Genomic DNA, 14,490 nt, shown 5'->3' with positions numbered 1-14,490 from the left:
TAATCGTGTGTATACTGCCTATTATTATTTGTGACGTAGACTGTCACCAACCCTTCACTTTTCACAAAGAAAATGCGTAGGTTTAGCTCTGGAAGAGGTTTGTAGTTTTTGAACCATGGGAAGCTACATGTACATAATGTAATACATATTTGTTAAATCATCACCAATAATGAAGTGTATTTGTTTCCTCATCTTGTTCATGTTATTGCCATTATAATAATATAAGGGACTGTAGCATATATTTCTGAATTATCAAGACTGTAGTTCTAATAACATACACGAATATTACACATTGGAAGAAGTGCGTTTTATCGGGTACCGGTTGCAACAGAAATATCGAGAAATTGTTTTGAGAAGTGTTATCCTTTGAACCCACGTAGCCCCAAAATACACATCGGTGCATGATGCATGTAAATAACCGCCTGGAAAACACAAACTGTTTCTGGACCCCTTTTAAATAACGTTGTAACGTCGCTTTGTTCCTCATTCTAGTGTCAGAAAAATAGTACTCTAGCAATTCAAAGCAAACACTCGTAGCTGTATGCTCACACCATTTTCCCCTCTTGCTACACCGTAATGTTTCGTTATCAACATGTTAATTTTAGAATTACGATTTGAGATGGGTTTTTTTGTTCTTCGATGATGTGGTGTTCAGAATAATGATGTTTTAAATGGGCCGTATCATAAGTCCGACGACTCATAGGTCCGACGCCTCATAAGTCCGAAATTTCGGATTCATGAGGCGTCGGACTTATGAGGCATAACATTCTATTATTCAGCCTCATAAGTCCGACGCCTCATAAGTCCGACGTCGGACCTATGAGACGTCGGACCTATGAGGCGTTGGACCTATAAAACGTCGGACTTATGAGGCGTCGAACCTATGAGGCGTCGATTATGGGCCATTATTTGGTTGGGGGATGCAATTTTGTCGGACTTATGAGGCGTCCGGGACCTATGAGGCGTCGGACTTATGAGCGGACCCCTTTTAAATAAGGTTGTAACGTCGCTTTGTTCCTCATTATCTAAGAAATGATCTCGATAAATTAAATGATAATTGTGGAAACGACTAGGCAAACAGACTGTCAGTTAGGACATTAAACTCTGTATTTAATGCTTTCCTTTCAAATGTACCTTTGAGTTCCATTTTACCTTATTTGAATTTTTTGTTTTGCCATTTTTAAGGGTTTTTTTAGTGCCGTTTGCTAGAAGTTTGGATATTTTACTGTCGTAAATTTTCTTTTCCTTGGTGATTCACTATTGTTGAAGTATATGTCAGTAAGCCAATGAGCAACCTTTTCACACAAATGTTTTCAATGAGCAAATCTTGGGTTCACAATTTGAACAGAAATCGCCAATTGTGTCTTCCTGAAATGACATCGCAGCAACAGCGTCCTTAGTTGTCCAGAAAAGCATGGTTGATTTTAAATGTTTAAAAAAGTGCACTTTTCAATAAAATTTACCAAAAAGGATGTCAAATATAGTTTTAAGAGGAGTTGCACAAAAACAAAAACATTGTGTTTCTAAGAAAAATGTATCGATGGCTTCTTTATAAACTGTGTGTCATTAGCATGATTGGGCCCAATTTCATGGCGTTGCCTAGTATACGATTTCCTATTATTATGTACATAATGACTGCTCATTATTTTTGAGAGTGCCAAATTTATAGTTTTTTTATTGTTTACTTATTTTCAAAGGTCTTGGTCACTAGAAACCAACATACTGTTTTACATTAAAGATGCGTTTCCTATGCTGTACATGTATTCGAATTTCACTTTCACGACACATCGAACCAAAATCCACCAACGTTAGTTGTTCAGTTTATTTCTAAACAAAATTCGAGCGATTGGCAGACAATTTGGCTCTCGTAGTGCGGGTTCGTTTGTTCATTTGTGCGCAAAATGAAAAACATTTAGAGGGTTGTAGACGCCCGATATCGGAATGATGTTCCGCCCCCCCCCCACATACAAATTGAAAATATGTCAGGAAAATAAATCTGTATTGTTAACATCGGATGTGACGTTTAATGCAGCCATTGTTTACGTCGCAGTACGCGTTTCCAGCAGTGAATAAAGCCATCCAGTTTTGAGATTCTGTCGAAAAGAAACATAACCGTGACTGGAATAAAGACTAGCACCAACATTTTGTACCCTAAATTCCGTCGCGTGATTATAACATAAAACCGCAGATTTTCGTAAAGTTGCGTGGCCTAATAAATATTCTATTTCAAGGTTTACACTACTGCTGAAAACCACGTTGGATTATTAATTTAATAATGCACTTTTTTCGTGTTATGGAGCAGAAAAATGGGTGATAGCATGTAATGTTGCAAAGGGCAAAAGACTCGATTGTGCAACACGCATGCGCTGTTTACTATTGATCTGATGCCTGAATGTTTGCATCCGAGAATAAACACTGCCCACACCTTGTCACTTGACACATATCTTCGGTTGCTTGGAACACATTAACAAACATTAATAACAAACATGCCATGCTTAGTGTTTGCACTTTAAAGGGAACCAATGGTGGTTGAATCTAACTACAGTACTTAAAGGTAGGGGCTGATACAATGTGCTTAGCCCACTCAGCATTACTTACTAAGACGCTTGGCCTTCTGCCCCTTTTTCCTCGCCCCTTTCTAATAATAAGTCCAAACCATTGTGGGTGCAGGCGCACCCTCCCACCCCCAAAAAAATCGTCACTCCTCCAGTGCCCTCCCCATTGAAAATGTGTTAGTCCTATAAGTGGTCATGGTTGACGGTTTTAGCAGAAATTACCCCCGGCAAGGCCCCAACCCATTACCATCACACATCCAACCCCCTCTCCCCTCCCCCTCCCCCGACAACGCCGCTGTTTCCGGGCCGTGTGCGCCGGCACGACCCGTGCGAAAGAAAGTTCGTAAATTGCAGAGGCGTAGCAAGGCAATTTTTATTGGGGGGGGGGGGTAAAAAGTTCGTTAAAGGGCACTCGCACATCCCTGCTGAAATGTCAACAGGGGTTTTTTTCTCCGAACACTTGGCTCCTGTACAATCAAATAGTTGGTGGGTGGGTGGGATCGGTTAGGACCGATAATGTAACAACAATTGACTGATATCGGTCAATTTTTGTTACATTATCGGTTAGCGATAAAATATCGGTTAATTTGCGTGACATTATCGGTTGGTGATACGTTATCTGTTGGTTACTACATTATCAGTTGTAACACAGGACTTACTTGTAAATATTTGCATATGAATGAGCCTTTTTTGGCCAAGTGGGTGTATTTTTGTTGCATTTTATTTTAGCTTGTCGGTTCAATAAACAACATTCAACAAACTGGGACTATCAAGTGTTTTTTTTTCAGCACAGGTTGTATTTTATTTACTTTATATTTAATACGTATGAATTTAGTAAAAATTTACAAATTAAGGCATTTTTTAAAAAATATAACATATGGAAATCGTTATTGCATGTGGAAAACTGGAAACTGTTGTTAAAAGTTTGCTTTGTATAAGTGAGATCAAATATTGTGTGTACAAACTATTTTACAATGGCCTCGTTCCACTTTGATAGACACTAGCCAGTGTTGACATTAATTGTGCGCTTCCAACAATCACAGCAGATACTATTGCAGCTAATACCCCCATTCCATGCCAGCTGATAGCCAATTTCTCTCCCTTCTCAGTGTGTAGACCAACCCTCAGTGTTTTAAAGTTTAAAGAAACTTCAAGTTTAGTACAGAAGAAACAAACGCTGGAGTTTGTGTCCTTCCTAATTTCAAATCACTTACATTCAGCTGATATGTGGGCTGACAGTGCCGAAGTATAAGCGTCTAATATATGTGCAAATACATATTATCCAGAAACAAAAAGAAAAGTTTTGTGTTCAAATGAAAATGTCAGACTCGATCTTTCCAGTCTATTTTCTTTGTTCTCAAGTGTGGATTCAGATTATCCAATAACTACAGTGGATTCGTATTATCATTACAATTTTTCTCAAATATATCATCGGAAAAGTGTTTCCAATAACATTTCAGAATGGGTGGCAATTTTTTTTAATCATAATCTTCAGGATTCTTACAGAACTGTTCATGTCAAAGTCTTCCAGACTATGTTCTCTACACTCTTAATTAACTGTGGATTCATATTTTCTAGTAATATTGTGTATATGCTTCACGAGCACAGGACCTCCACTCTTTGGGGTGACAGATCCTTTACTGCAGCATCAGCCCGAGTGTGGAGCCAACTACTTCTGGCTATCAAATCATCTCCATCCATCACAACATTTAAGACAAACATAAAATCTCACCTGTACAAACAAGCTTACTCTCACAACACAATCCTAACTGGACTTTCTCCTCAAGCGCCATGAGCGCCTCATTAGGCGGATACCGGCGCTTTACAAATGTTCTTTTATTATTATTATTTATTATTATTAGTATATTACTGAGAGTAATCTGTCATAGAATGTATACATTCTTGCAATATGTACAAACTACCAAACTGTATTATATTGAACTACAATAATATAAACTGCTCTTTGTATAATAGCTATTTGTTTTAATTTGCATCATAAAATGTGAGGTTTTTTTTTTACTTTTGCTGTACAAAATTTCACAGATTACTTTACAAAAAAATTATATATACGTTTAAAATGAAAACGTTTCTAGCAGTTTGTTATAAAAAATCTTGTAATAAAATTGCTCACTGGACTATGTACATAATTTGTGTCGGGAAATATGAACATATAAATAACACAGATTGCATCAATCCATTTGATGGAAACCTCCCGACTTTCAGAAAACACTGCTTTATTTGAAATTCCGTTATTCACTAAAGGTCTTCAGGGCTGAACAAACGAATTTAAGGTTTGTGTTTGCATCAGTGAAAGCTTAAAAAACATCTCACCGAGTGCTCTGTACGACAGACAAATTTCAAATTGGCAGCCAACCATGCAGAGGGTGCGTTGGTTGATATTTCTTCTTCTTCATGTCTTTGTTATCCTCAACACAAAATATCACAAACCCCTCATTTTCAAGGCTGATTAAATATTGTCTATAAAGGGCATAGTGTTTTTTTCCTGTTGCGCATTACGGCTTTTATCGATTTTGTTTTGTCGAATTTGAAATATAAATTTATCATTTCTAATAAAAATTTGACCTGACTGGAATGCTTTACAGTACACATGTAGTCTTTGCACAGTATTAGTTTGACATATCTGAAATTATATCATCTTCTTGTAAAACACTAGGCCTATCTGTTGAATGTATGATTTTGCTGTTGCGTGGTATTTTCAGAAATCATCTCAGAATATGGTGGAATTGTTTTGGGTTCAGTTTTGGCCCAAGTCATGCACATTGTGTTCAGCCTGTTGACCCTCGAGGTGGCCGTACTGGTTTCAGTTCATCCTATAATCGTCCAATTTCTGCGTTGTCCAGCTCTCGGGCCATTTGGCACAGGGCAAATGGACAACAGCAGCTCAGTGTTAGGCAGTCATCGCAGATTGAACCCTGGAGTGGATAGAAACAAAATGTTGGCATTAACTGAGAAATTACCAGGAACAGCTTTCTAAACCCAACACGGTACCTTCACCAGTGCTCAACCAAATGAGCTGTCTAGCTTGTCTTATATCAGCAGTCTTCCGTGATGTATTGAGCACCTGCGGCCTGCCTTCATTATAGTTGGAAGTTCTATTAGTATAAAGTTCCAAGATCTTGTTCCCGAGGTTCTACATTTCAATCTAGCCACGGCGAGCCGAGGGAAAATCGAAAATAGAATTCTCCGTGGATTACAAGGAAAGTCTACACTACACCACGAGTTAAGCAGTCAATATTTAAACTATCCCTCATCCGCAGTGATGGCTCTACATCATAATTCTTTTTTCTTTTTAGGGGAACTACACAAAATAAACTTCTTGACAGTTTCTGACCTCAATGTTTTGCTGCATCCGAAGCTTTGTTCTCAGCGCAAAGACTCCTCCCGGAACACAGGCCACGACACAACAGGACTCCCCGAGTTGACGGGCCAGTGAACAGGCCAAACACGGTGTGCACAGCGCGCCCAGTAAACCTAATCAAATATATCAGAAGATGGGTGCCGGGTACATTATGTGGAAATAATGTTGAAGATCTCAGCGTTAATTATGGCCAAACGTAACTTTGACTCGGCACTTCAACTATACACAAACGAACAGAACGCGACAATAATCTTTAGAAACACAACCATGCTCAAACAAACAGGCTTGTGCCATCCTTTTAAGATATCTACGTAGAAACCTACTCCAGCATCAATAGTTTCTAGAATTTAGTTTTTTTTCCCATGGTATTTATTTTTTTGGCCTTGGTGATACATTTTTGTATCAGTACATGAAAAGTCTAAGCACAAAAGTTATGCACAAATATGTTCCAGTTACCAAAAAAATCGGGTTCACATTTTAAACACCCCCCGCTTCGTAATCTGGAGAGTGTGTTCCTAACGTGGCATCACGGAAACAGCGCCCCCAGTTGTCAGAAAAAAAGCATGGGTGTTTTACATGTTATGAAAAGTGGACTTTACTAGATAATTAACCAAAAAGAGGATGTCTCATAATTTTCATACATTTCGGGGAAATGGATATATGCACAAAATAAGTTCCATCCTAAATTTTATGTCATGCATCTTTAGCAAGGAGCTCGATGTTTGGTTGGTTGTTTGACTATTTAAATATTATGTCAACGCAGCTGCTAGCTTACACGTGTGTTCGTCCTCCATACATCCAAAGAGTTTAGTGGACCAGTCCGAAGTCACCTGCATAACCCACCAAAAAGAAGAAAAAACAACGAATTCAAGTGCATCAAGTCATGAAGACTGGAAACAAAGGCGATCTAAGATTCTTTGAAAGACGTTTATGTATAGTACCCTGTAGATGAGAAGAAAATTAATTATTTTAATTTTCAAAACATGTACAAGTTTCAACAACAAACAAAGGAGGATGGCGGGAAAAAAAGAAGCGGGCAGGGATGAGAAACGTGTTTATTTTATTGTTTTACGTCCCCTTACATACGGGTAGGCCTAGTCTGTTCTTCTTTAAAGTTGATTTCTGAATTTCCAAATGAAAGACATTTAAATTTGGCCCACAGCCAGTGGCTTCCGTCAGATCATACGGAACATGCGAGCAATGTCAACACTAATGACGAAATCGAAGAGGGCGCCCCCGTAGAAAGATGGTGTCCAGCCCCTTCCCCTACTTTTCGATTTTACCGGTGTGAGGTGACCGGTAAAAAAAAAAAACCTGTCTATCTTTAGGCCCGATGCTACAGAAATTGCCCAGCCCTCACTTCTATGGTGAGAACGCTGGCTACACCGCGATTCTAAACTAAGGACACTGGATTACAGCCATCATGTGGCTTGCGTACAAGATCGTACGGAACATTCGAGCAACGTCAATATTAAAATACTGTAACGTAGAACGAACTGGGGTTCTCACACGCCAGACGAAGGAAACCACAGACACCATCCTTCAGGGCTTCGGGGCTCTCCGGCCATTTATTCTTTCCACTTTCTTTACACGAGGCTCTCTCTTTATACAACTCACAACAAAAAGGACGCTCTATCGAAGTCACACTACTGAGACGGCGCAGTCTGGCAACGGGTCTCCCTGGCCCAGCAGCAGGGGTCTCAACGCTACGGCGGCCCTCTGCCGGCGGCCCGGCACCGCCGTTACACAGCCCCCTCCGAGGACCCTTGTTCGTCCCCGAACAAGGCGGCGCCTCCGCTGGGGTATCCGCTTGGGTCTCCTGGTCTCCTCTGTGGTCTCCTCCGGGGTCACCTCTGGGGTCTCCTCTGGGTTTTCCTCTGGGTTCTCCGTTTGGATCACCTCTGGGATCACCTCTGGGTTCTCCTCTGGGCCCATTCCGGGGTCTCCTCTCCATTGACTCCTGTGCGGAGAAGCTCCATCGGCTCCGCTCCACTGAGTCCCGTGCGGAGCAACTGCGCCGGCTCCTCTCCATTGACTCCCGTGCGGAGCAACTCCACGGTTCCGCTCCATTAACTCCCGTGCGGAGCCACTCTGTCGGCTCCACTCCATTGACTCCCGTGCGGAGCAACTCCATCGGCTCCGCTCCATAGACTCCCGTACGTGCGGAGAAACCTCGCCGGCTCCGCTCCATTGACTCCCGTGCAGAGCAACTCCATCGGCTCCGCTCCATAGACTCCAGTACGTGCGGAGCAAACTCGCCGACTCCGCTCCATTGACTCCCGTGCGGAGCAACTTTACCGGCTCCGCTCCATTGATTCCCGTGCGGAGCAACTCTACCGGCTCCGCTCCATTGATTCCCGTGCGGAGCAACTCCGCCGGCTCCGCTCCATTGATTCCCGTGCGGAGCAACTTCGCTGGCTCCGCTCCTTTGAATCCCGTGCGGAGCAACTTTACCGGCTCCGCTCCATTGATTCCCGTGCGGAGCAACTCCGCCGGCTCCGCTCCATTGATTCCCGTGCGGAGCAACTTCGCTGGCTCCGCTCCTTTGAATCCCGTGCGGAGCAACTTTACCGGCTCCGCTCCATTGATTCCCGTGCGGAGCAACTCCGCCGGCTCCGCTCCATTGATTCCCGTGCGGAGCAACTCCACCGGCTCCGCTCCATTGATTCCCGTGCGGAGCAACTCCGCCGGCTCCGCTCCATTGATTCCCGTGCGGAGCAACTCTACCGGGGAACACTCATCCGGCGCTTGCACATGCTTGTATGAATGTGTGTGTTACGGGGCTGTTCCCATCGTGGGCCCTGGCACGTGTGTTGATGCGGGGTGTCTCTGGACGATCAAGCCCGGCCAGCCCTGCTTTATCAACAGGCGCAACTCGGCAGTGTTCCGAGTGGAACGAAACGTCTGTTGCGCCGTGGTGCACAGCGCGACGCGATTCCTCATGGGATTCGTCCGTTGTATGAATGTGTGTGTTACGGGGCAGTTCCAGGGGGGAACGTGCACCCGGTGAATTGGTGTTTGTGAAAAGGAGCTGTTCCGGAGGAAAACATGCGTCCGTTGTATGGTGTGTGTTACGGGGCTGTTCCCATCGTGGGCACTGGCACGTGTGTTGATTCGGGGTGTCTCCGGACGATCAAGCCCGGCCAGCCCTGCTTTATTATCAGGCACAACTCGGCAGTGTTCCGTGTGGAACAAAGCGTCTGTTGCGCCGTGGTGCACAGTGTGGCGCGATTCTCCATGGGATGTAGCATGTGGGCCTAGCTGGCTCCCCGAAACACTGAAAAAGTCCAACTCCGAGTCATCCAACGTGACGAACGCTTTGCTGGCCATCTCACCAGGTTGGTTTACGCTCTGCGAGGCCCCGATCCAGCGTGCGTACCCGCCGTTTGGCGAGTCGGACGCCAGACTAACTCGACCCGGTGTATTCATGGCGAAAAACACTCCAAATTCTACCTGTTTTTTCCTCCGCCAGACATGCCACGGCTGCCACCAATGTAACGTAGAACGAATCTGGGGTTCTCACACGCCAGACGAAGGAAACCACAGACACCATTCTTCAGGGCTTCGGGGCTCTCCGGCCATTTATTCTTTCCACTTTCTTTACACGAGGCTCTCTCTTTATACAACTCACAACAAAAAGGACGCTATATCAAAGTCACACTACTGAGTCGGCGCAGTCTGGCAACGGGTCTCCCTGGCCCAGCAGCAGGGGTCTCAACGCTACGGTTGCACCGTTGGTCCGTGCTGGCGCCCTCTGCCGGCGGCCCGGCACCGCCGTTACAATACTAACACATTTTTAACGTGCAGAGAATGATGAAATCAATGATGGAAAGCTATAGATATATAGCCCATGTTTTCTTGCTTGTCATTATAAGCTCTAACGGATGCAGTGTGTTGTCAGTTGCTCCACACTGTTGTGGCCTGGATGAGCGAATACATAATGACTTGAATAAAAGCAAACATGTAAGTGCGACAAATCGTTTTAACTGGCAATGAAGTTCGCAATTCGGAAATACATGTATTTGGTGTTTTAATGAAACATTGCTTTGTAAGTTTCATCGAGCAATATGAATATCAAACTACGTTCATCCAATGGCCTAGATAGTCAGATTGAGTCATTGGGTGTATTTAAATTCGAAAGGAAGTATTTCAATTTCGTTAATAACGTTCGTGTTGACGTTCGTGTTGACTTAGTCTCATACTTATATGATTATCTAAGGCAGAATTCAGCTATTGATTTTTAAAATCTATTTTCTCAGGGCATCCCGGCGCACTTTGGCTACGCCTGTTGGACATTTCCATCTGCCTTTGCTTTGTAACCGAAGTCGACTCACTGATACTACCGCCAACTTCAAACGTGGTCATCTCTTGGCCTACTTGGAGGAGAAGAGGATGAAAGCGGAACGTCACGCCATTCGTAACCTTCTAGGTGTGCTCGCTTACAGGCAAGAAAACGACCGTCAGGGCGCCTTGGATTACTTCAATCACATCCTCTCTCCGGGAGAAGACCCAGACAACCTGAACGCCATGGCCAACCGTCATTTTGTGATGTCTATGTCCAGAGGTGGAATTCCCGCGGCTGCTCCTGACGAGCCTGATTTATCTACAGAAGAAGGGAAGAGGGCACAAGCCAGGAGATACGCCGAACAAGCCTTTGCCCTCATTGACGAAAAGAACAACGATGCTATCTATTATGAGCGATCCAGCAAAGTGCTCGAGCTTTGCAATCAGGCGATGGAGATGGCGGATCACCTCGTCCATCTAGACGAGAGCAATGATTGGAAGTACCTGGCTGGAGAAGCCAGCTACGAGATGTTACAGAAAACAATGAAGACAAGTGAGACACACGACGAGGCCTTTCAAGCTTTGGATAATGCTTTCCGGAACTTTTGGACCATAGCGGAACATCCATCTGCGGATGTCAACATGAAAAGCTCGGCCTGGGTTCGGATTGGTGTAATCTTTCGCTTGGCATCGAAATGGAATGTGCAGATAGGAGACGTATCGGAATCTTTGGCGGAATGTATCGATGACCCGGAACGATGCGTACGCAAGGCGAGGGACATAGCACCAGATTCCCCTCATGTTCTCAATTGTCTTGCTCGTTTTCGTAGCCAAGCCGGTGATGTGGAAGAAGCTCTGATGCTATACGGGGAGTCCATCCTTCTACCAAGTACCAAAGAGAATTTCTTCGCGTACTCAAGCAGGGCCGAACTCTGCCTCGAGCGATACAAACGTGCCGTCAGCGCAGATGCTCCCGATCGGAGATACCTTGATCAAGCCAAAGACGACTTGGAGTACATCCTTCCGAAGCACGAATCGCAATTTGATTATGCGAGGCTCGCTGATGTGTACCTACAAATGGCTAAGATCACCGTCGACTCAGTAACAAGACGGGAGTTCTTCATCAAGGCTCTGCACAACTGCTTCATGTCAGAGAACTGTCAGAGAGGCAACGAACCGGACCAACTCCACAATGTCCGCGGGCGATGTCTGTGCTTACTCGGCCAGCATAGAAGAGCAAGGGAGTCATTCAGACGCGGTATTGAATGTGAAAGGAAGTCAGGCTGGTGGGGTGAGTGCAGGAAACTTCTAGCCGATTGCGAAGATCAGCATCGTCAGGAAGACGAAGAGGATGGCTGAGACGCACCAGGAGCTTATCCAGGTACTGAATGGGAGGGAAGTGGGTTTTCACTAGGAACAATATACTGAAATCTTGTATCAAAAGTCCATGTATATACAGTCAGCTGGCAACAGAAACACATTGGGATCAAAATTTATTTTACATCGGACTGCAGTTATAACGATCATCACCAAAATTCATGTTCGAAAAAAGAGCAAAATCTCACGGGAGAATGAAAGGGTTACTTCCCCACCCATCCTCAAGCATGCAGTGTGCGGTGTAGTTATTGATAACTGCATTTATTTATCTGATAACAATGCCTGGATCGAAGGGGTTTTTGGTGGGAGATAGGCGAAAAATGAACTTGTAAATGTTTTTTTTCTAGAAACAAGTAGCAAAGTTCCTCACCCTCAACTTGTATATTTGTAACATTTCAGAAAAGAAAACAATAGTTACAAAATGTTCGTCAAAGCTTTTTTGTTCGTCGATTCATTTTAAAACGATTTAAGCACATCCAAACGACATGCGATGGTTTAAAACTAAACGTCTTAATGGAACCGGCTGTCGGAAAAATTACAACAATACGATTTACAAATGTTATGTTTATAACAGGGGCGTCAATCGCTTCTCAAAAGTGGGGGGGGGGGACATACCTTGATCAGAAATAATGCAAGCGCGAAGTGCGAAGCCCTTACAACGTGGGGTTCGGGGCCCGCTTAAGGGCCCCGAAAAAAATCGGATTCTAGATGCTCATGTGGTGTGATCTGAGGTAATTGCTGACCACTTTAAGCAATATTTTCTGAGCAAAAGATAATGATTTAAACATCATTTTCGAGGTTGAAGTCATTGAATAAGCTATTATATTCTCAGCTAAAGGCGTGGGATTCGGAGCCCGCTTAATTAAGGGCCCCGAAAAAAATTGATTCTAGATGCTCTGTAGTGCGATCTGAGGCAATTTCTGACCACGTTAACCAATATTTTCTTAGCAAAAGATAAATTGTAGTACATAATAGGGCCCTGTAAATGAGGCACAAGTTCAAAAATCTGGGGGGACATTTGATATTGTGTCCCCCATCCTTTAAAAAGTGTGTGTGGGGGGGGGGACATGTCCCCCTGTCCCCCCCCCCCCCCAGGATTGACGCCCATGGTTTATAACCTGTGTGCTATTGCACGTGTTGTTGTTGGACGTGTTGTTGAAGTTAAATTGACAAAGTGTACTAGATTTAATTGAATATGTAGTTCAGTGAAACAGTTTATTGAAATTTTGTAATACGTGTATGGTAATTTATGATTGATGTAGTGGTTATAATCCTTTTGAAGAAATTTCAACAAAGTTAAATTTAGACAATGTTAATGGTTTATACCGTCTATTATTATTTGTAAGGTTGAACTTCATTAACCCTTTAATATTTACAAGAAAAACTGCATAGACTTAGTTAAAAGAGGTGTGTAGTTTGTGTTTTAAACCATAGGAATCTACGTTTTTGTCACGAATTTCCTTCGCGAAATAATAGGCCACATTTAACATAAAAACCTTTCATGTTTTAGTTATGTAGACTTTCACGGTAGGTGTTAATTTGAAACAGCAATTTTTTGGGGCGTGTTATGGGCCAGAAAACCAGGGGATAACGTGTTGTAAAATAAATATTGCAAAATACGAAAGGGAATTTCCGGCCCGATTGTGCAACACGCACACACTATTTACTACGAAGACCTAGAGGGAACATGACGATATTTTCTTACGTACGTACTAAAAGGGACACATGGATTTTCGGCCTATGTACGTATTAAAAATCTTCATGTCCCCTCTAGGTCTTCGTAGTGAACACTGTGTGCACGATCGGGCCGGGAAATTTCCTTTCGTGTTGTGCAATCTTTTTTTTTTTTTTTTTTTTTTTACATCAGACGATATCCCCTGATTTTCTGCCCCAGAACACGCAAACAAACTACATCGCTATATGAAATTAAACGAACGTAATAATAAACTATTACTATACACCTAAGCAATATTGTTGCGTATATGCATACATGTATATCCAATGATAATTATCGTCGTCTATCACAATCCACGTCCAGTGCTCGATACATCTCTACACACTCTAAAAACATAGTGTAATTTTTTGTTGAGTAAAGTTGTTGGGTAAAATAATTGAGTACATTTTTAAACAATAATTGATTTAAACCCCAAAACATTATTACGCATCACTTGTGTAATAACAAAATACGGGTTTTACCCTTCCACACGGTAAATTTTGCTCAATAATGCGTAGCCTGTGAATCTTACTCCGAAAAGTTGATTGTTTTATACTCCGAGTTGGGCAGAAGTTTACGACAATGTGTGAGGTAAACATGTATACATCGCATTGTAGACGCGCGCGGATTGTTCAAGATGGAGGACGTACGCGAAACAACGGTAATTTCTCAGTTAATGTCAATATTTTGTTTCTATCCACTCCAGGGTTCTATCTGCGATGACTGCCTAACACTGAGCTGCTGTTGCCCATTTGCCCTGTGCCAAATGGCCCGAGAGCTGGACAACGCAGAAATTGGATACTGTCCCTCATCAGCAGTGATGGCTCTACATCATAATTCTTTCTTTTTAGGGGAACTACACAAAATAAACTGCTTGACAGTTCCCGACTGACTGTGAATCGGGTTCACATTTTTAACACCCCCACCTCGTAATCTGGAAAGTGTGTTCCTAAAGTGGCATCACGGAAACATCGCCCCCAGTTGTCAGGAAAAAGCATGGGTGTTTTAAATGTTTTGAAAAGTGGACTTTACTAAATAATTAACCAAAAAGAGGATGTCTCATTATTTCATACATTTCGGGAAAATGGATATATGCACAAAATAAGTTCCATCCTAAACTTTATGTCATGCCCCTTTAGCAAGGAGCTCGATGTTTGGTTGGTTGTTTGACTATTTAAATA

At 43.0% G+C, this 14,490-nt stretch overlaps 2 protein-coding genes across 2 annotated transcripts; one reads left to right on the top strand and one right to left on the bottom strand.

The window, feature by feature from the left end:
- Positions 1-5,212: 5,212 nt before the first annotated feature.
- Positions 5,213-6,780, bottom strand: LOC119743497 (PLAC8-like protein 1). Its single transcript, XM_038219915.1, has 3 exons — positions 6,710-6,780; positions 5,908-6,047; positions 5,213-5,488 (listed from the first exon to the last, which is right to left on the bottom strand). The coding sequence occupies exons 1-3, from the start codon at positions 6,768-6,770 to the stop codon at positions 5,387-5,389; spliced, it is 303 nt and encodes a 100-aa protein (XP_038075843.1). The 5' UTR covers positions 6,771-6,780; the 3' UTR covers positions 5,213-5,386.
- A 3,546-nt stretch (positions 6,781-10,326) lies between these two features.
- On the top strand, positions 10,327-11,577 carry LOC119743268 (tetratricopeptide repeat protein 22-like). Its single transcript, XM_038219670.1, has one exon. The coding sequence runs from the start codon at positions 10,327-10,329 to the stop codon at positions 11,575-11,577; it is 1,251 nt and encodes a 416-aa protein (XP_038075598.1).
- Positions 11,578-14,490: the final 2,913 nt, after the last annotated feature.

This window comes from Patiria miniata, unplaced genomic scaffold (genome assembly GCF_015706575.1).
Source record: "Patiria miniata isolate m_02_andy unplaced genomic scaffold, ASM1570657v1 HiC_scaffold_6, whole genome shotgun sequence".
Taxonomy (NCBI): domain Eukaryota; kingdom Metazoa; phylum Echinodermata; class Asteroidea; order Valvatida; family Asterinidae; genus Patiria; species Patiria miniata.
Note: the sequence above shows the minus strand (reverse complement) of the source record. Positions and strands in the feature narration are given on the sequence as shown.